At 35.0% G+C, this 20,353-nt stretch overlaps 1 protein-coding gene across 1 annotated transcript; it reads right to left on the bottom strand.

Annotated features, from left to right (window-relative positions):
* Positions 1-621: 621 nt before the first annotated feature.
* On the bottom strand, positions 622-19,848 carry LOC116133052 (protein TIC236, chloroplastic). The gene is given in 26 exon segments (XM_031418713.1): positions 622-940; positions 1,068-1,340; positions 2,110-2,301; positions 2,440-2,678; positions 3,198-3,454; positions 3,776-4,056; positions 4,195-5,019; positions 5,832-5,963; positions 6,123-6,188; positions 7,274-7,549; positions 7,999-8,121; positions 9,441-9,500; positions 9,602-9,772; positions 11,088-11,613; positions 11,758-11,915; positions 12,531-12,614; positions 12,729-12,959; positions 13,291-13,353; positions 13,921-13,940; positions 13,943-14,029; positions 14,032-14,059; positions 15,021-15,125; positions 15,896-15,955; positions 16,068-16,266; positions 17,480-19,552; positions 19,663-19,848. Coding segments are annotated over 25 exon segments (6,570 nt in total). The 5' UTR covers positions 19,447-19,552; positions 19,663-19,848; the 3' UTR covers positions 622-793.
* Between the last annotated feature and the right edge of the window lie 505 nt (positions 19,849-20,353).

Here is a 20,353-nt window from a genome sequence, read left to right on the forward strand (position 1 = left end):
TGTGCTTGATACAGAGGTCTCTACTAGAGATTTATAATTTAGACGTTTTTCCACAAATAAAGGTATGGTTAATTAAGTGCAATTTTATGCATACGAAATTGGGATACTAATTTTAATATGGCAAACGAAGATGAGAGAATGAGGCACAATTTGTCTACTGTCAAATGGGTTGCAATCCTAACACTGTACAAATGACATTACTGATTAACCAATTGGGTTTATTGTGTTCGATGATCAATAATGTATATTATATACAAAGTTGGATTTAATATAATTATAAAATAAAAAGATAACTGAATAATTTTCGTTTAAATTTGGTAGTATAAAAGTTGACGAGTAATGTTACAATCATCAGGAGTAATGCACCGAATTTGTACATCGAATGACGTGACAAAATCCTAATCGTTGATTAATATTAAATTATAATTAATCAACGGTCAAGATTTTGTCACATCATTCGGTGCACTACTTCCGGTGTCTCTATTATTTTCCAAAGTTGACATCTCAATTTTATACGAGTAACGTAACTGTTTAAAAGGTTGAAAATATGAACAAACTTATTTATTTCTGAGAAAAGAATAAGGTTATATACTATATCCACACCTAATTCTACAATTCCAGTACTCTGTTGTCTCTATATTTCTCTTTTTTTCTTGGGATAATTTATAAATGGATTTACATTTTCAGAAGATACATTTGGAGAGCAATAATTTATCAAAATATAAAAACGAATTCATTTGCTGAGATATGCTCCAATGTAAAAAAATTCAGCAGGCAGAGGATGAGCAATGACTCAGTCTTGTGATGTAGCAGAATATTCAAACAGGAGACGTTTTGAAGGAGCAGATTGTAGCAGCACTCTCAGGCGGCTTGTCAACTGGTAGATCAACGTCCATTGCATTGCCATCTCTGAGTCTTTCATCTGCCGAACTATCGAGGCCTAAAAAGAGGAGAAAAAATGGCTGTTTTAGATTATTATAAACAAATAAAATGCTCTTTGAAATAAATAACAAACATTCAAGAAATGAAAAAACATCAAGGCAAGATAAAAACTGTAGCATGATGACCTGTAGACGTTTCCCAAGCTGGACTTCAACTTCTGTACCAAATGAAATATTGCTGGCCAGAGATTTGAGAGGATCAATTGTAGGATCAACAGAAAGCAAACTAGGTATTTGCGGAGCATATACCAGCCTCCACCTGGCCTGACCAAACTCTCCCTTCCCTTCTATTCTTGGCATTAGTGTTTCAAGCGTTGCAGTAGCGAGCTTTTTGAAAGCAAGTTGGCCATCTCCTTCCAATATTGACTCTGCCAATTGACTCTCGAACACCCTAGCAGCCTACGAAAATACAATGAAGAAATATATCGTCAACTTGGCTGATAAGAATTATTATCTGAATCTTGAAATTGAAATTGAAAACAAGACTTAACTTTATCATAAAATTTACAGCAAAATGCTGAAAAACAAAAACATATGGGGAGGATTCTAACAGTCCACAATATTCACTAGTGTCAAAGATTGCTGTGTAACTAGACCCCTTTTACAGGAACAACTTGTCCATTCCAAACCAATATATACCCTTTAGGAAGCAGAGATCGCTATGTGACGAAGACCAAAGAAAAACTTAACATGAACAACTTTGTCTACTAGCCAAAAGAATTCACACCCAACCAAATCCTACAAGCCAGATTAAAGCCCCTCGTTGTGACTCCTAAAACTCTCATTACACTGGCAATATTCCACAATTAAACTTGAAAATTTGTTTGGCAAAGTGTACATTATGATTTTTCATTTGCTCCACCATTGATTGTCAGCCTTTTTACATGCAAGGGAAAAATTATCAAGTTCATTTAAATGGTTCAAATGAATGCAATTAACATTATTATCAGAAGAGGGGGAAAACTCTATTACACAATATGCATTTTGATCAAACCAGATTCGATTTCATACCTTAAATTTAAGTAAACTCTATCCTAGCACATACACAGTATTACAAAAAATAATAATAATAAGTTTCAAAGCTTACATTACAGATTGAATCCATCATTTCAAGCACAACCTAAGGATATTGAAAAACGACCTGACCATGGCATTTGATTTTATGTACCTCAGTAGGTGAGAGAACATCCTGTTCCACAGAACGTGTTGATGTCACTACAATTTTGTCCTGCCAATTGCTGGCTCGACTTTGAATACTGAATTGCCACTCTGATCCCACCAAAGCCAAGTCTAGCATTGGGTCTAATCCACACTCGGGCTCAAATTTTGCTATATTTAGGTGCTCTCGCTTAAGCCTCACCTAAAATTGGAGATAGCAATTAAGCATATTAACCAAAAACTACAAGCCAGCCTATTATGATACACAGAAGAAAACCAATGCATAAAAGATACTTAACTACAGAAGATATTAAAATATGAAAAAGAAAAGAACACTCACTTGTGTAGCAACGAGATTCACATCACCATTCTCAAATGTTAGAATGCCTTTAGGCTTTATCCACTTGGGATGTGCTAGACCATTTAACTCAAGCTCTCCACTAACAGCAAAGTTAAGAATCAAAGGATAAACTATTCTTAATTCTGGTCCTAAAACAAGCTTTAAATCACTTAGGCGGATATCTACACTGGGTTTAATGTTAACCTGCTCCATTTCCTTTTCAACTTCACCTGATTTAACTGCAAACAATAATAGTATACAAAGAAAAAGAATTTCAGAATTTAACAACAGAAACCACAAAAAAAAACATGAAATATGGACTAATCATAAAACTATATCAGATTGTTAGCCATATTATAGATGTTCATATATATTCAATTATGCTAAGCAACAGAAAATAGAAATTTCAACTTTGAGGTATCTCCACAACGATTGTATATTATCCTTGTGTGAAAATCATTACACTTCAGATTCAATTTGGCAAAGTAAAAACATCGTTTTGACACAAAAAGATAAATTGTCACAGGAAACCTATCACCAATTCATAAAATAATATTTGAGCAAATAATCAAATATAAGCAAGGATTTGGACTGCTTATCATTGGTAGTTAGAGTTGCTAGATATAAAAAATCTTAAAAAGAAAGAATGGATGTGACTCGGATAAACATATAAAATAACCAGCAATCATCTTGACACTGGTAGATCATGAACAACACAATTACAATGCAAACAGAAGCTGTTGAGAATTGAATAGTACCAGTTGGCTGATGGAATTTTGCACTTGAAGCAGCAGGTTCTGAACTAAAAAAACGTGAAACATATCGAGAAGCAACTGCTCGATTGATACCACCAACTGGAAGCCTGGACTGATTGGACTCCAATCTATTGAAAGGAGCAGTCCCGTTACCCTTATCATGAGGTAGATATGCTTCTCCATGGCTCAATTTTATATTCCCCGAAATATTTGGTTGCAATATAGAACCAGTTATTTGCATCTGAGTGTCAACCTGACCACTGATTTTGATGAAAAAAATAGGTTAGAGCTAATATCTAAATATAATAAGGAGATAAAATAAGTCATAAAAAGTACGAGATAAGATGATTATAAGAAAAGGAAAATCAGTAAACAATATTAACAGTGTAAAGACATCTTTTATCTTCCTTCCAAGGAATAGTAACCACAACACAAGAACCAGTACACATTCAGGAACTCAATTATGTAAAGTATCAATGGATGCACAAAGCAAAAATGCCCAGTAGTGGATGAAGACTGATGCTGCAAATGAGGCAATGTGTACATATGTTAAAGAAACCCGTTGCTAGAAGTTAAGTCACCTTAGAATGTTCTTTGCTCGTACTTCCAGAACTTCACATTTCAAGTCGATTTTGTCACCAAGGGATGCCTCATTCATTCTCAGGGGCAGATTCCCTTTCATGAACAGCTTGCCCCTTCTGCTTACCCTGCTTTCCAATGAAGTGATGCATAACCTATTTGATTTCACATGTACAGTTCCACCAACGTTTGTGAGAGGTTTCCGGAGTACTGGTGAAGATATTGATGCCCTGTGGAAGGATGCAGACCCATCAAGCAGAGGTTGCTCAACTGTGCCTCTGACCTATTTAGTTGAAACAAATCACAATCCTCAGAAGTGAATATCAAATCTTTCCAGATCACAGTAGCAGTCTAGCAGACAAAACAATTGTTCAAAGAGTATAATTAATTAATAAATTAGCCCATAAGGAACCTAACCGACCTGAAGCATAATGTCAGCATTGCCATGAAGCCACTTGGCATAAGGAGACAAAGCTGTCAGCATCATCATGCCCCCGTCCTTTATATCAGCATCAACTCTCACTTCTCCTACATCTAAGATGTTCCAATTTAAACCTTTAAGGCTTTCAGCTAACTGAGTATCCCAACCTTCTTCATTATAATCTCTCAGGGTTTTCTTCTCACTGGTGTCATCAACAGATCCTCTACCCCTTTCCTTCACCCAGCCAGGAACCCAAGCTGCTCCGATTTTATCTGTTTCTGCATCTTCTTCCTCTGTAATGTTATTTTGGACAAAAGTAACAGGAACGCTTCCTTGTATGTGTACATGGCCATTTTGGATGACTGGTTCAAATTTTGCATTAAAAAGAAAACGACTGGTTGAGGTCAAGGAAGCAACAATTTCAGCTCGTCCAAGATCAATGCCTCCAATGGCACCATCAAGAAGCCTTACTTGCACATCACACTCTGGTTTAGCAAGATTTCCTCTTAGATCTCCTTCCATGTGCAGTATACCCCTAATCGGTGCTAACAATTGCCGCAAAGAATGAATGGCATCAGTAGCTGAAGATTCAATCACCTGAACAACAGTGGGGACTAGACTAACAGGAAAATTAAGAACAGCAAAATGAAGATTGGTTTTTGGCCCCAGCAATGTCCCATCAGCATGGATCGTCGCATTATCTTTTTGGATAAAAATTTTCTCAAGCCTCAGACCATCATCATTGCTGTATGCACCAACTGCCAGAACATGCTGTGTTCTGTAGGTTCCCCATTCCCAGTCCTCCCCATGAAAGTCAAAATCTGCCTGAGAAAAACATACAAGAAGAAAAACAATAATAAAAGAACATATACTATAGGCAAGGAATTTCACGAAGGGTGAGACAATTTGGACCAAAAACACTGCTCTTAACTTTGCACCCAAAATACTGCTCTGAACACCCATTTTCTAAGTGTACACTCTGAACACCCATTTTCTAAGTGTACACTATTAAAATTAGATTTATATTTAACATGTTTTATAATTCTAACATAAAAATAAATTGATTAACGCTCAATTGAACAAAAAATATAATTAAAAAAAAGTATTTTGTTGAAAGTTGATAAAAAAAAAATCATTTCTAAAAATTTTCATAGTGTGTATACTTGGTAAAATAGGTATCTAGAGTAGTTTCGTGGCTGCAAATAACCATACTTTTTCACAAAACATAGATGAAAATTTGAAAGGACCAATTTCTTCCCCACCAATTAAAATTCCAAAAAAACCAATTTCTTGTTCTTTTAAGTGGACATCAGATGCCAAGAGAGTGAAAAAAAAAAAAGATTAAGGTCCCAAAAGAATAGCTACAGAAACTCAGAATTTCAAACTTCATGATTATGGGAACTTAGTACAATATTCTATTTGTCTCTTTTTGATAAATCCAACAACAGAAACATTCCATGCAGAAAAGGAATTGCATATCAATACCATATTTGTCTGGACAAAAGAATTTATGCACCCAACATGTCACAATAGAGATTGATGATCTACATTTTCGTATTAAAACTTCAGTTGAAAATTTCCAACAACTCATAATCTAAGTTTTTATGGCCTTGTGCATTGACAGAAATATGTATTACCATTGTATCTCCATTGCCTCCACCACTTGCATCAAGGGAGCCATGCCAGCGGCCTTTAAGTTCAGCTAAACCTGGAAGACTCAAGTCTTCAAGAATAACTTCATTTGAAGGAGTATGATGCGTCTGTATGACCTAAATATGCGTAGGGCTGTTAAATTCATATAACACACTTGAATCTTGTATTTCTATGCATTTCATATTCTGACTTTAAGTCCCATGAGCATCAAGATATAGGCATTAACCATTGCAGCTTCTAAGTTAGAAATGAGGACATTAAAATTCAACAAGTACCTCTAGCAAGTCTTGAAGATTTTCAGTACATAATCCCACTGACTGCAAACTTTGTATGAAAAAGTCCTGCAGTTAAGTATGGTAAAAAAATGCACAGTCAGAGATTTGAAATCCTAACGGTTGCATATATCTCAATAGAGGACATGGAATAACATATGAATATATAATTGAAACAAGAACAACTTAGTTCTTTCTGTTTTGGAAAACAAGAATCATAATGCAATGCCTATATATGCCATTAAATAATCCATACTGCATCTCCAATCATATCTTGTATGAGTCCAAAATATACTTCCCAGGAAGAGTGAGAAGGTTTCATAATAGATAATTATCAAAAGAATTTTTTGCAGTGCAGTTACTAAAACCTCCTAATATGCTTTCAGGATCAAAGTATAGAGTTACTGAGATATTGTGTTGCTTAGAATACTTTGTTAAAGGTAATCTGATTGTAAAATCTATAACATTGTTAAAGAAGAAATATCCTCTTGGTATGTCTACAGCTTAAAGTCATGGATCTTGCAACAATGAAGACGCATTGTAGTAAAAAAAAAATGTGGTGTTGGTGGTTATTAGGGCCTTTATGAGTTGCTGGCCTTCTTTTTACTCTTTATTATTGGAAGGGGTATTTTGATAATTTATTTATTTATCTTTTATTGTCAGAATTCAATGGATCTTCAATCGAGTCTAAATTTATTGTTAGGTCCTCATTTCATTTAGGTTAACTTTGATTGAATAAGTAGATCCTAATTTAGCGGTTTTTGGAACTGCTGACATATAAGATGAGTAAGAATCAAGTCCATAAATATGTTTTAGAAATTCAGATTTGTTAATGACATCCTAAGAGTGCATTTCTTCTATTCTTATCAGTTCTATAACTTTGTCTTTCTACAACCAAAAATAAATTAATGCATATGGTTCTGTTTACATGTAATGTTCACATAACTATTTATTGAATTATTCACAGCAACCACTTAACTCACACGTCTTGAGGTTTCCCCAAGATGAAACAAACTCTTCTCCTCAATCAAATCTAAACCCCTAAATTCGTTGGACATCTAAATTCTAAAATTTAATAATGTATATATATGTTTTAATAAGATGCACCATTATCATTATTCACTTCATTTGAATGAAAATAAGCAGAATACAACCTTTGATCTTGAGCGAACAGCAGGATCTGTACTTCGAGAAAGAAGTCTAGCAAGTGGAAGCATCTCAGCAACCTCAGCTCGAGGAACTTCAAGTCTCATTCTCCACCTTCCCATTGAAGATATGACACTACCCAGGTGTCCAGTCATTGCCCTTTTAAACAAACCACCCCTTTCCTTTCTAGTTACATTTCGATCCCGTGTTCCAGGCAACACATATTCACCTTGAAGCTCATAACGGCTATTGATTTGTTCCAAAACAGTTTTTTCAATAGTGATCTAAATGCACACCATACAATAACATCAGATACATCATGCACATTGTCATTTTGTACAAAGCTATGAAATATGTAAACGGACATTAATGCTCACAATATATGAGGATTTAATAATCCATCTTTAGTTTTTAGGCAATATGCAGAATTACTTTGTTCCAAAGATGTTCTCCAGTGATTTTAACAATAAAGCTTAATGCATCAACCAATTAGAATGTTAGAATTGATATTACAGTGCCAATAATCTTTCAGCAGTAAATACTATGAGAGAGGACAAGAGCTCAATTTCCAGGAAACACTAACAAGAACTAGTGTAGTACATCTTACCTTAGTTAAAGCATGAGAAAATATATAACAAAAATGAAAAGATCGTGATTTGCAAGTAAATTTGAAAAGTAGGTGTTAGAAAAAAAACAAAAAAATGTTTCATTAAACTTTGGTTTGAGTACTCACAACATCCCCACTCCATCTAGCAGCAACATCTAGGGCTTCACCAAGCAGACCACTGAATTTTGGCCGAACAACAGATAGCACCCCATGACCTCTTCTTTTCTGAAGATTAAGCTGGATTTCCGCCTGACAGAAAGGATTTTCTATAAATCAGCATAGCATCAGTCTGACTTGGAACACTTGACACATAATAATATAAAGAGCAGAAACAGTATGGGAAATAGACATAATGATCAGTGCCCAGGAAGTTGAAAGCAGAAACTTTTATTGGATTGCAGGTTGAAAAAATAGAGGAAAAACTTATTCACACTTATTCACTTAAAAAAATACATATCATACATCTCTAGTTATAGACTAACTCTAGATATCTTGATAACCTTAAGTTAGGATTATCCTAACTTTTAAATTTAAAAACTAGATAATGCCTAGATAACTCCTAAGTTTTCACATTCTTATCTTAGGAATTCAACACAGGTAAATATAACTATATCAAATTCCACAAAGAAAAAAGAAAATACAGTCAAATTGATGTTCACTCTTTCCAAATAGGATGCATGAAATAGGATGTTGCACAGAAAACACTTGGCTTCCATGGTGCAAAAGAGGTGCCACTCTTCTAATACTTGGGAGTCTTTCAAATCCCTATATTGATTCCTCCTTCATAAGGCTGGCCACCTAGGAGAATTTTTCTTCATGGTAACCAGATTGCCAGAAAATAATATGTGCATTTAGCTAAGTCTGATCTAGCGGCAGCAAATCACTGCATGCTGCAGTGCTTTTGACAAATAACATTGCATACACATCTTACAAAATTTACAGGGTAATGACTTGAAATGATGTGTCTGTACTTTAAAGCCTGACACAATTAGTTATCTTCAGAAAGGATAATTCTCCAATTTTTTACCAGTTAACAATGTAACAGTCTCAACATCGGTAATGATACTTCCCCAATTTTTTACCAGTTAAATTTCTACTGTCCAGCCAAAACAAGTACAAAACCATCTACTGCTCATATATCAAGAAGATGCACACAATTATGCATACAGAAAAGGTAAAAATGAACCCATATTATGAACTGTCAAAGCTCATTCCTTGAGGTAAAACATATTTATGATTTTTATTTTCACCAACTTTCTCCCCTATCAGATTCCACTCTCTCAATTCCTTTATAAACCTCTGTTAAGTGTGTATGTGAACGTGTGCATGAATGCACATGTGTACACATGTATATATTGTTTAAGCTTTTTATTCACAGGAGAACCTCTTTATACAAGAGGATCAGCAGAGAAACCTCGGTAGGCAGAAAAAAGATCCTTTACGCATTTAATCCACTCAAGAATGAATGACAATCCTCACGAACAGTTAAGATTCACACTGGATATGATTAAAGGAACAAAAAGAATCAAAAAGATAATGGATACAACTAGGTATGCATGAAAGCTTACCTTTTGTATTGATCCCCGAAGTGAAGCCAGCTCCAGTTCATCAAGTGGCAAATGGCGCACCTACAACCAACACATACAAGTGCAAACACCACACCTGTTAAACTTCTAAGAGAGAGAGACAAACTCTATATATTTCTTTAAACATCTTCAGATTAAGATACCTCCAAAGTAACAGAATGTAATGGTCGAAAACAAACGTTAGCTTTTAGTTGCCCCTTCTGCAGGGAAAATGACAGCAGCTTCCCATTCTGTGATGTCTCTTCACAATTAGGCTGTAACGGCCCTACAACCTCTACTGCAAGACTTTCATCTGCTCTACCAGTGGCATCCAACTGCAGCATCAGAAACAATCAAGATTTCAAAACAAATTAGTAACAGACAGGCAATAAGTGGATAAGTCCATGTCTTCACACTTCACAACTAATATTATTGATCATCCCATAAGGTGACACCATATACATCACATATCCATAAAGTACATGCATAGGCAGAAATTTAATAATCTCAAACTTAGCAGAAATACAATGCTTCATACAAAATCCAAAAGCTTTTGAAGGAAAAGAAGGCTAGACTTAAAGAAGAAAGCCCTCAAGGGTAATTACGCTGGCAAATCACACATGCTTAAGAGTCTCTATATCTTAAAGTGATGGAAGAAAGTAAATCATCAATCAAATTTCTGCCAATTGTAGAACCACAGTAAAAACAAAAGCTGAAAGTTTTCCTTCTTGTCTTAAAGAACCAGAAATTCATTTTTTCTCCTTCATATTTTCTGTTAAGAGTTACAACAGATACTGACAAAACACAATCACTTTCATCCATAACAGATATCTAAAAAATCAATCTTATTGGAATCAAGTCTTGAAATATTAGTCAATATACTTGAACAAGAAAGCTATTTGAAATCATAAATAATACCACAAGTCAAGTTAATTAGAAATAAGAAATTCTGACAGAAAATTTCAATGTACAACAAAAACAAGAAGAACTATCCAAACTCTTCAATCAAATCCTTGATATTGTGCAGAAGGTATCACAACCAATTTCAGTACTTAATATTTCCCAACTCTTTTTTCTTCCCAGAAAGATGTAAACTCAGAGAAGATATAAATACTTGGCAGAAAGATCTATTGATCCAAGGAGAAAATACTTGGACATGTAAGATTTTGGATCAAGTCTAAGAGGCAGATTAATTATTAAGATTGGTTAGTTGACATAACAACCACATTCCCTATAAATCATCAATAAAGATTAGCTCACAACCTATTCTCACAAACTCTCTGTCACAACTCTTACGTGACAACTCCTAATTTTTTGCTGATGAATTTTGATTTTGAGAAATTCATCAACAAAAAACTGAGAGATACCACCTAAGGGTTGTGAGAGAGAGTTTGTAAAATTGGGTTGTAAGTGTAGTATTACCCATAAAGCATACTACTAATGTTGTCAGGCAGCAGTTTGTGGAACCACATAAGCAATGCATATTAGAGTTTTCAAGTTCCTTAAACTTAAGAAATGTGGAATGTCACAACTCTTTCTTTAGTAAATAAAATAAAAGGCACAGAATGCAGCATTGCGTTGCATATTGCACAAAAAAAGCAGAAATTCAAGGATTAACTTGTCCAAGAATAAAATTTCTTTTAGTGTTACCTTCACAAAATTACGTGAAATACTCAACGATCCAACCAACTGAGGTGCCAGCATCAACTGATTCAGTTTGAGACCTGAAACAGACATCTCGCCAACAAGACACTGTTTGTTTTCTTTATCTGTCAATTTCTCATGTTGTGTTTTTTCCTCGGAAGTAAAATTTTGCTCGGTAGATTGACTAAATGGCTTCAGAACTTTCCCCTGAAATTTAATTTTTCCAGTTGCTTTCAAATGTGTAGGTCTTGGAGAATCAAAAGGGTAAGAGACCAGACTGAAAAACTCAAAACCACGCATACGCAAGTCCAACTCAACCCCTTCAACAGTAAATGGAATCCTGTCCCTCACATCAGAATCTTTTCGATTTACCCAGTGTTCTTCAGGATAAGATGTTTGAACTTCTGTGTACAATTCAAAAGCAACAGATGACGAGCTAACAGTAACACAATCATGTGAGATCATAATATCTCCTCGAGCATCACTAAATGATCCTTCTGCTTTTGGTGCAATCCATTTAATGTCAAACCTCCTATGTTCAAAATAATGGCACATAAGCCGACTTTTAGTATAATAAACATCCATAATAGACAAACACAGATGTAAAAACATGAAACTAATAAATGAGCACATCAGTGAACCACAGTCGGCAAATAACGAAGGTCTATGCACTTACGGTCTTAAAAGAGAGCCAGAAAGTTTTGTTTCTCCACTTAAATCTCCTAATTTAAGTGGCATCAGTGGAAGATAACCTGGTATATAACGGTGCATGATTTTGTCAAAGGATAAATTTCCAGAGAAATTAACATCAATTGCAGCATCATCCACCTCACCCTGGGAAAATAAAGCATTTTTACATCAGAATCAAGAATAACAAAACAAAGTATTCAATGTGTCATTACAGAAAAGAGTAGAATATTGTGTCCCTATTCCAGCCAGCTAGTCAAGCAACCTGATTGAAGAAGATTCTATAGATGTCAGAGTACAGTTCTAAACTTTAAGGGAGACAAAAAGAGAGGTACAGCAAAATAAATCCACAGCATGCAAAAATCATTCAACATGAAGATCAAATTTCCCAAAGAGAATATTTGACTAGCAGAATTCACATATTTCAAGAAAAGCAAAGCCATAGGCATCCAAGTCACCAATCAAGCATCAGAATACAACACACACACAAAGAGAGGGAGAGACAGAAAAGCGGAAAAGAAGGGTACAAGGAGAGGCACTAAACTAAATCAGTGCAAGAAAGTGAACGCAGAATGATTGAACTAATTAAGTGTCCTCTCATATGTTAAAATTTTTAACACATGAGACCCGAGATAAAATAACACAAATCTACTAACTCAGCCTGGTTCATTGACCAACAGGATAGCATACCTTGATTCCAATTGAAATTAAAAAAACAATACAAAAATACAAAGGTAAGCTATCCTAGAAGCTATTACATACCTCTGGGCAAATCCATGCATTGCCTGCCCCTCGAATTTCACCACCATCTACAAGGGTAGCTCTGATTCCATACAAGTCAGCAACCTATCACATGCAAAGCAGTTTATCTATTATTTTCTTAGAGAAAAAATAAATTGCACAAATACCATGTTCTTTTAATATAAATTGCACATGAGATCAACTATTAGAATAACTTACGCAATTATCAGTGTTAAAAGTAAAATTAGCTGATAAATATGAAAATGGAACGTGGTCAAATGCTGCCACAGCACCAGCCTCCTTGCTTTTCAGCATTGCTTCAGATGCAGATGATGCAGGGAGATCAGGGACTGAAGAAGCTATCTTTCTAGAGGCCATTCCACTTCCCACAAATATTGGTGAATCCAATGGGCCTTGACAGTTGAATACAGCAGTTACAGAACCAGCCAACTGCAGTTAATAAAGAGAGGAGACGATAAAAAAACAGATTCAAACTATGGTTTTACTTCATAGCAATTTGGTTCAGAGAACAGTTTTTATAGTGCTTCAATTATGGAGTTTCTGGACTCCTCTTGTAAAATTTAACTCATTGGATGAGGTCAGGCTCACAATGGGTAAGAATGGTTTTGTATAAAAGTATTTCTTGGAAAAAGTAAAATAAATGAAGTGCACGAGAAACCAACCTAATGGGAATTGTTCAAACAGCATATAAAGTTGTTGAACATGACAATCCATATCATCCCAAAGCAACAGGTTAAAAAAAAAATTCAAGATAACATACCGGGAACAACAAAGGCTTCATTTTGAAAGTTTTCATCAAGGCATTGACTTCCACACAAGGAACCTGGAAATGTAGAATGATACACAAATTACTTGTTAAATGCGGTATAATCCATTACAAACAGACAGCAAAACAAATAAAACACAGCCAGCTGCAGGTTCAAGTTCGAAGAAAATGATAGAATTAGAAATCATGGCCCTTTGTGATAATAGAAAAGATAAGAACCTCTTAGTTTAACAGTTAAAGGCTCTCAATTATCACTTTCTCTTTCCAGAAAGCAATTATCAACTCTAATTGATCACGTCAGACACTGACCTGAATGGCAAAAATATATTCTGTATATATATAGTGGGTTTCAGTTACTAAGTAGTTCCAATGGACATCTTACTTCTTCATTCAAAAAAGATTGGTTTCTTTGTCATTTTTCCTTTTCTCCAGTATATTTTTGGTCCCCTCATTTTTCTAATGTATTGTATCTTTTACTCTAATAAAATTGTTTTTTTTTTTTTTTTTTTTTCTATTCAATAAATAAATAAATAGATAAAATCAAAATCACCGAGTATTCAAAGGCAGAATCAATAATAGTTCCAAATCATAAGCATTTTCACTAAAATGACTGATACACCATACCTGGCACATCAGATGAAATTCCCTTCCTCAGGATGAATGCCAAAATCTCCAGAAGCTTCCAAAGGAACATTGCCAAACCAGCCACTTGCATTGTGTAAGAATATTCGTGACCACGGAAACATAAACTTGTCGAAATATCCTGAAAAAAAGTGACAAATAAGACAAGGTATGACTCCTTCCTAACTACTAATCATGCTTGATACAAAAGACTAACAACAATAATATAAAAATTATACCACTACATGCCTGAAAAAATGCAAAAAAAGATAAAAGAAATCAGAAGGAAAATGGGATCTTTCCAAAATGCACATGCAACATTATGATAAATATTAACATTAGCTTAAACAAATTGATTAGAGAACGTGCTGTTCAAGCACAGTGTGTATATGATTTTTTTCTTTTCTCAAAACAACGGAGCGCAAAAGAGAAGACCAATTCAATTCCACCCCTTGTAAATTATCGAGAAATATGAACAGAAGATAATGAGGAATTACGTAGACCACCAAATGACTTTGTAATAGGTAACACAGTGTCCTAAAGTAAAAGAGGCATCTAAATTCTCTGTTTTGATCAATAAAATGAAGACTTTGCTTTAAGTATACCTTGGCACTCGCATCAGATACACTCCAGTTCTTTACATGAGTACCTAGATAAAAGATACATCCTATTAACAGACATTTCCTCCTTCAACTGAGTTTCCTCCACTCACACAGTCCGAATATCTTAGAAAAAGTTTACAATGGTTCTCATCAATGACTCTTGTGCCCCTTGAGTCATTGGAGATTCATGGAATAAGATTGCTTTAAGATATATTTGCTTCACACCACAACATCAGTGCACCTCTGTGCTCTTAGGAAACTCATAGCTCATGAAGGCATTTCCTAAGAAGAGCATTAGCAGCAATGGTTAACTCCTATACCAGGGCATGTATTACACCTCTGTATAAATCACTAGAAGAGCAGTCATAACAAAATGAGATTTTTAGAAATAGATATCAACATCATGAACTAGCTAACTGATAAAATAATCTTTTTCCAAGTGACTACAATCAGAAAGCATATATAAGACACATTGCATATCTATAAGGAAAGAATACATACAGAAAACCAAGATGGAGAATCAAGTATTTGAAACTTCAACCCAGTCACATCAAGTTGTCCATGGAGATTCGGAAATGTTTCCCCCCTAGACATGCATAAGTGAACCTGCAAACAGGAAGAATATATTTATTCAGACAGGTAATTAAAAAGGTGACCAGGATATTCAATAATTAACAAAATTTGAGCTTGTTTATCAACTTGTGTGAAAGCTCAAACAGAAAATGGAAAACCAAACACAAACTCAAGAATCTTTTATTTACTATTATGACTAGTTAAGGATATAAAGCTCTATAGTGTAAGCCAATACCATCCAGTTGTATCTTACTTTTCTAAACTTATCATAAAGTCCCACCAACATCTTGACCTAGAAAAATGTATATAATCTGAAAAAAGGGGAAAAAATAAAACAGGTCACTATTCTGTCTCTCAAAGAAAGAGATACAGAATACTAGTCAACTGGCAATAAAAAATCCAAAAAAAGAAAGATGTAATACATCTAGCTCTATAGTTCACATAAGGCACTATGAAGCTCAAAAATCATTTTTCCAAAATATCAAAACAATGTCTAGAGCATAATTGATTAGCTCTCATAATCGCCAATCATCCAAGAGATTAACATCAGATCTAGGATGGTTCAAAGTTTCCTAGGTCAAAAACATAAATCCTAGAAGCATGCCTCTCGACAAGCAATCACATACAACTTACAAAATCCTCCATCTCATAAGATCAACAAAGAAATTTTTAATTGAACAAAAAGAATCTTTCACAGAAACAATGTCTATATAAATACTCCCACAGGTGTAAACTTGAGAAAATTTCTGACATAGTTCTGAATATAGTAAACAGAAGCAACCAAATTGAAGTTAGAAAAGCACCTCACCAGAGGCTCTCCCTTTGGACCACATAATTGGAATTTCTAAAATCCTTTCAAAAAGCTGTAAAAAGAAGACAACATGAAACATGACACATTAGCAATCTATCATCTAGGTTGCAGGCAGCAAATAACTTGGCAGTTTAATTGTATATCACATCCACAGTATACCTTACCGGAACAAAGAGGTTTATAATTTTTAAATTTGCATGCCATTGCTGCTCAATAGTGTCAACAAAAACATCTGCAGACAACGAGCCACCATCTCCAGATATCACATCTGATCTCCACATCTTACAGTTGCCACTCAGTTGTACATACACACGGCTGTAGTGCTTTTGAAGCTTCACATGTCCGCTAACATTCTCCATCTCTCTAGACAGTGCATTGATAGTTTTGTCAATGCAGGAATAATCAGATGACCAAGTTAATTAAAAATTACCTTTTTCTTGATGTTTTGTCAGTAAAAAGCCTATTATAATTACATAAATCTTCTCATTTCTTCTTTTATCAAGTTAATGAAAATTCCGGTGTTTTTCATGCATTACGACATTCCATTAGGAATGCAGTAACACTTTGACTTAAACTGTGAATCACTTAGTTATTACACGTTAACTAAAAACTGTGAATCACTTAGTTATTACACGTTAACTAAAAACTGTGAATCACTTAGTTATTACACATTAACTTAAAACTGTGAATCACTTATTACACTTTAACTTAAACCATGAATCACTAAGTTATGAAATTCTATGAATAAATTTTTAAGTTACCCTTGATGCAAAAGTTTAAGCTGATAAGTAAGGACCCAACAACAATATTTAAACTCTAACATGCCCAATCATGTACACTTGCAAGTGGATTAAACACAAATATAANTAAAAATTACCTTTTTCTTGATGTTTTGTCAGTAAAAAGCCTATTATAATTACATAAATCTTCTCATTTCTTCTTTTATCAAGTTAATGAAAATTCCGGTGTTTTTCATGCATTACGACATTCCATTAGGAATGCAGTAACACTTTGACTTAAACTGTGAATCACTTAGTTATTACACGTTAACTAAAAACTGTGAATCACTTAGTTATTACACATTAACTTAAAACTGTGAATCACTTATTACACTTTAACTTAAACCATGAATCACTAAGTTATGAAATTCTATGAATAAATTTTTAAGTTACCCTTGATGCAAAAGTTTAAGCTGATAAGTAAGGACCCAACAACAATATTTAAACTCTAACATGCCCAATCATGTACACTTGCAAGTGGATTAAACACAAATACAAACAAATATACAGCTATAACCACCACCACAATTTATTAGTATAATTAATAGAATGAGAGGATTTCAACACAAGACACTTGGTTAACTTGGCCATGATACTATGTTAAATTGTCACTTGATTCAAAAAACATAAGCTGATAAGTAAGGCTTCAATAATAGTATCAAGTTCTATCATGAACAATAAAAAAATAAACTTGTTTAACTTTCCATGTGCAAGATGACTTTTATCAAAGAGTTCAACAAGTGAAAACATAATTTAGTAGTTGACTCTAGAAATTATGTAATAAGAATAGCTCTCACCTAGGCTCCCTATCACCATATGCAAGCAGCATCAGTGTTCCACCTTTGAAATGAACAGAATCCAGTGTTACTGGAAGCATCTTCCCAATGCCTTCATTCTCCACTACATATACCCCATCAACCAGTTCTGCAACAACATCTTCAACATTTGGACCCATGCCTGACTTCAATTCTTGAAAAGGGGCAGCAAAAAAATTAGATATTAATTCCCTTGCATTTCTAGACAAAGAAAGTAACCCTGATTTCAAGTCTAATGGTCCATTGGGAACTAAATCAGAACGTGCTGCCAGAAATTCAGTATTTGCAGTATAATTTTGTGATGCATGATCCGCTTGGCTCTCAGATATATCATCATTCATACGTTTATTTACAACTTCAACCACTAAGCTCTCATTGTTTACACTACTACTATTGGTTTCAGTAGCTCCTACGACATTAGAAACAGATGGAAAGTTTTCAGAGATTTTTCTAACTCCACTAAGTCTATCTATGGTCATAAGAAATGGATCGCGTAAAAGATCAAGTTTGTTTACATAGCCATTGACATATTGGTTTGCAGTTAGAGGATGAATTTTTCGTTCTTCGTGTTGCTTTTCATTCTGGTTAGGAGCTAGTAAGAGATCTTGACAACTACTCCCGTCAATAGAAGTGCCAGCATTAGTATCACTCTCACTTTTCACCAAAATATTGTCAAAGTTCAATACATCATCATTTCCAGATGCAAGTGAAGGTTCTTCAGACTTCCCTTGGGATTGACCCTGGAAATATGCCAGGGCTGCTGACGCACTGCGCTCAAGGATTCGACTTTTGGCTGAAACGCCAGCTGCAGAGATATCAGTCCCACTAGCTTTCTTCAACTTGTGCTTTTTAGGTCCCTTTATCACTTTAGACCAGAACTTCAGTCCCGATCCAGGGATCTTGACACCAAATGATTTCTCCAAGTCAGCATGCTTCATATCATACTCAACACCTGTGTCCATGCATTGATGATCCCTCCAGTGCATCTTTTCATCCATGCACATAAAGGACTCAGAAGTTGCTAGCTCTGTAATATCTGTTGAATGACTTGCCTCCTTCAAATCATAATCTGGGGATGGACAGGAACTTTTCTCAGAAACAATATAACCTATCTCTGCAGCTTCCCTAGCCATATCATCCCTATCTCTGGACCAATGAGCAGCCGCTTCCTCTCTGGCAATCCTCCTGGTTTTAGTACGATAATCAATCCCTTCTTCAGTTGATAAATGCCCCTGTGGACCACCACCTTCAGTTGAGGGGATTCCTAACCAAGAATAATCCTTCTTTTGCACAATCAAGACACTTGGATGAGACAAAACAGCATCAATCACAACCTTTCCCCTCCTCAAACTTGAAAAAGGATGAACACGAAGTTTCATAGTCGGAACCTCACCACAAGAAAACTCCTCAGAATGAGGCCCAATCGAGCAGGACTCCAACGTAATGCTCAAAGGTGAAACTCTCCGTACCTTACCAAAATCTATCTCACGCTCAATATATTCACTGAGCATTGAACAAACAGAGGGCAAAAGCTTGGCTTCAATAAAACTCTTGGCTTTTCTCTGCCCATACCATACCAATAAGCAAACCCCAGATATGACAGCTATTAGAACAGAACATCTCACCAACAACAAACCCTCTTTCCACAAAGGTTCCAGTGACTTCACTAGAGCCTTACTTTTTGCAAAGGGTTCTTTCACACAATTCACCACCAAGCCTTTTCTTGAACCAATGGATTTCCTCAATAACTCCACATTTTTTCCACAAAAATGAGAAAACCTAATTGCTTGAGCTATCCAATCATTCTGCCTATTCTCACACCTGAACTTGCGAGAAGTCCTTCTCGGGAATTTCCGTCCATTCAAATATAGGCAGTTGCCAGTATTTCGACCATTTAAAGAGCCATTTAATGCAAATCCAAGAAATTCGCAATCAAGTTTTACACTCATTATTGTTCTTGTAAACTAACTTCACACCTCATCTGCTGGGGACCAAGAATCTGCTCTTAGTCCCCTTACAATTCAGATTAACGCAGAGTGGCCCAGCATTCAAACCCTACGAAAATGGATAAATTACTTAATATATATATAAAAAATTAAAAAAATCGGTTGCAATAACAAAATTAAAAAAAAAAAAAAAATTCACAAACAAGTAAGCGAAAATACCTGAAAAGCTGAAACGGAGCATTTGATTAGAATTATGAGACTGCTTAATATATTCGTTTACTTTTACGTTTACGTTTCTGGCTTTTAGAATCTCTTTTGGCGAGACAGTGATGATTGCTTGCTTGGCTTGGCTTTGCTTTGCCTTGCTTTTGATGGCTTGAGTTTTTCTTTTGTTTTGTTTCGGGTGGGAGGGAGAAGAGAGGGATTTAGTTTTTGTTATTGACGGAAATGCCACCAAGAAATATGAAAAATGGCGGCCACGACCTTTATCTGATTATCATTTAGAGCAAGAGTAATATTACAGTTATTGAACGGTGTGTATCGAATAACTTAACAAAATCCTAATTATTGATTCATTATAAATTAATATTAATAACGGTTAGAATTTTATTACATTATTCGATACACAAATTTAATATGTACCTTTTGGTAATTCTACTATTTTCTTTTAAATATATATGTTCAATCGTTGAAAAAATATGATTGGTTGCAACAAAAAAAAAAAAAAAAATCAACCAACTGGCTGCATGTAGAAAATTACCCCCGACTTGTCGTTTAAAGAAGAAATATAATTCTGCGATACTAGTTGCTTAAAAAAATATATTGGGTTTAATTCTGACTGGTGGTAAGTGGTTAACGCTTTGATATTCTGGCGTCCCGCGTCCGTAGTTGGCAAAGCAAATGCAACAGG

Source organism: Pistacia vera, unplaced genomic scaffold (assembly GCF_008641045.1).
Source record: "Pistacia vera cultivar Batoury unplaced genomic scaffold, PisVer_v2 Contig265, whole genome shotgun sequence".
Lineage (NCBI taxonomy): Eukaryota > Viridiplantae > Streptophyta > Magnoliopsida > Sapindales > Anacardiaceae > Pistacia > Pistacia vera.